At 51.4% G+C, this 2,849-nt stretch overlaps 1 protein-coding gene across 1 annotated transcript in view; it reads right to left on the reverse strand.

Annotated features, from left to right (window-relative positions):
- The window catches only part of TACR1 (tachykinin receptor 1), a 126,163-nt gene extending 123,952 nt beyond the window's left edge, over positions 1-2,211 (reverse strand). The window contains exon 1 of the mRNA XM_006752936.2: positions 1,708-2,211. Coding sequence (XP_006752999.1) covers positions 1,708-2,096 — 389 coding nt within the window. The 5' untranslated portion in view covers positions 2,097-2,211. The remainder of the gene's footprint in view (positions 1-1,707) is intronic.
- Positions 2,212-2,849: the final 638 nt, after the last annotated feature.

The following is a 2,849-nucleotide window of genomic DNA, read 5'->3' on the forward strand; positions in this document are numbered from 1 at the left end:
CATACCAGTTGTCAGGTCTCCTGAGCTCACACAAGGTTCCAACACAGTAAAAATACCAACTTTCCCTCTAATTTAGGGATCAACCAGAGAGTGTGTGTAAGGTACCGGTTTTCACTGCTTCTATATGCGGTTATATATCATGCTATGGGTTTTCTAAGTTTAAGGGGTAGGGGGTGAGGTACAGGAGTAAACTGGTGCAGAAAGATTTACACGGATACCTCACTCTCAGCAAACAGAATACCTGAAAACCAGAGTGGCGTAGAGGTACATTCACAAAAGAATTCATTTCCCTCCCACTTTGAGTAATTGGTTTCTCCTCCACATTTAAAATACAATTGACTCATCACAACTTGTCTTACACACAACATATCAAGCACATAAGAGCTGCCTAAGGGGAGGTGTCTGTGGAACTGAGGAAGCAGCATTTGGACACCACTGCAAAGGACACACAAGCCTTCTCTGATCTTAGAGGTGTTCGCTCACAATACAAGCTGGAAAAAAACTTCAAATTGATTGCAAATCGTAAACAATCTTTGCGCACAAGGTTTAATAGTTTGGGAATTTTTTTTAAAAGTTTTTCTCCTAGTTCCTTCTTTGGGTTTCTCACATTCAGTTATCTCAGCAAGGCCATCAAAGAACCCGTTTTAAAATCACAGTGGCAGGTGTTTGAAACATACCTCCACATCCCCCGTAAACATTTAGCACCGGTGCACACAGAGGTATACACATGAGCTACGTAGGACACCCACAAAAATAGTCAATACAATTAGAGCTGTGCTCCAATCATCAATTTTCCATCATGCCACCTGGGGGAGGGCATTCATTCCAGAGCACTAGCCCCTGTATTTGAAAATGCCAACCTTATCACGTCCTATCAGCTTCTGAAACCCTAACCTGTTGGCTGCATGAGAGACAGAGTTTGCAACTGCCTTTGCCAAGCACATTTCTCTGTGGATACAGGCTAACAACATTGACCTCCCATTACAAGGGAACTTTAGCAAAACTGCTGGGGAAGCTCCCTATCCGTGGAGAGCCTTAGGAACAGAGTCTGCCTCTTATTCCTGAGTGGGAACTCCTAGCAGCGGAGAGGAAGCTGAATTAGAATTCTAAGTATTTCTGATTCAATGAAATGCTCTTCACATCCAAATAACACTGGAAAGTTGAGGTGGGAGACACAAGTTCCTGAATCTCCAGGAAAAAGAGAAAAACGAGAAATGCTGGTGACGCATATTTAAAACTGGAAGGCACCAGAGGCTGCACCCCCTTGGCCCCCGAAGCAGGCCTGCAGGGGTACGCAAGGTGACAGGCAGGAACACACGCCTTGGCCAAGCTTGGGTATCGCCTTCAGGCTTTCAAGGCAAAGGAGAGAAGAAATAGATGGAAAGAAGCAAAGGGAAGTGTCCAAGAGATGCGTAGGGAAGGGATGAAGAAAAGAGAGTTAAATGAAGAGAAAAGGGAGTTTTGTGAAGAAAGGAGAGGAGACTGGTGATGGGTGGAAGGTGTGGGGGCGGGGAGGAAAGAGGAACTAGAGAAGAAAATGGTGAGATAAGACAAAGTGCCCCCATCAACAACTGGCTGTCAGTAAAAACCCGAGTACAGGTGGCCGCCCTCCACCTTGAACCAGGCACCACCCAACACGGCAGCTCCATAGCAAAGCCATCGCCCTGTGTGGGCACTTTCTCCCCTTTCCACGAAGGGCAAGCTCACCTATCCAAGGCCACGGCTGTCATGGAGTAGATGCTGGCAAAGACTGAGGCGATGGGGAAGAAGTTGTGGAACTTGCAGTAGAACAGCCCGTAGTACCACTCGTTGTGGACAGCGTAGGTGAAGTTCACGACTGTGTTGAACGCCGCCATGGAGGCCTCGGCGAAGGCCAAGTTCACCAGGAAGTAGTTGGTGACTGTCCTCATTCTCTTGTGGGCCAAGATGATCCACATCACCACCACGTTGCCCACCACAGAGGTCACCACGATGGCCGTGTAGGCAGCTGCCCAAAGGACAATTTGCCAGGTTGGCTGCACGAACTGGTTGGGCTCCGAGGTGTTGGTGGAGATGTTTGGGAAGAGATCTGAGTCAACCGGGAGGACGTTATCCATCCCTTGGCTGAGTGGTAAGCTGTCCTCTCCGTACACGCACCCACTTGGCAGCAAGGTCCTGAGGCCAGCGCCAGGGGACAGGGTCCTGGTGAACCCAGCCGGGAAAGCTGCAGACTCTTTCCTTGCAGGCAGGACACTTGGCGCTCGGAAGAGGAATGCTTCTGTGAGCTGTCTGGCTGCCCCTGCTGGCACCCAATGCCTCCACTTTCAAGCTTCAGGAAGCATCTGAGTTCGGAAAGCTGGAGACAGCGTACCTTCTGCGTTGGGCTGGAATTGGAAAAGCAATTCTGTGGGTCACGGTTCCAGGAAGCTGGAGACCCCTCCTTCCTGCACCTGCTGCTGCTGCTGCTTACAACTCGTATTCCCCCTGCCTGCAGCGGGGAAGGCAGCGCTCTGTGCTTCGTGAGGACTTGGGGCTTAGAGGGTGCCCCTCACAGTGCGACCCATAAAAGTTCTGAGTCTGTGGCCGGCATTCTGGAGCTCCGAGTGCAGCTGGACATTTTCCCTGTGCTTTCGCTGCCGCCGCCGCCGCCTCCACCACCACCACCACCTCCTGCAGCTTCGCAGGCTCTTCTTGGCTCGGGTCCTGCTGGGCTAGGGAGTTAGCAGAACCTCGGCAGGCTGCGCGAGGTTTTTATAGCCCGCTGCAGAGACGTCACCGGGAAGGGGCAGGACCTGGGCTGCGGACTCGCCAGTCCCCGTGCGCAGCGCGGCAGCTGCACCAGCTGTTGGCAACTGCCTCTCTCTGGCGTC

The sequence above is a fragment of the Myotis davidii genome, unplaced genomic scaffold (assembly GCF_000327345.1).
Source record: "Myotis davidii unplaced genomic scaffold, ASM32734v1 scaffold210, whole genome shotgun sequence".
Taxonomy (NCBI): domain Eukaryota; kingdom Metazoa; phylum Chordata; class Mammalia; order Chiroptera; family Vespertilionidae; genus Myotis; species Myotis davidii.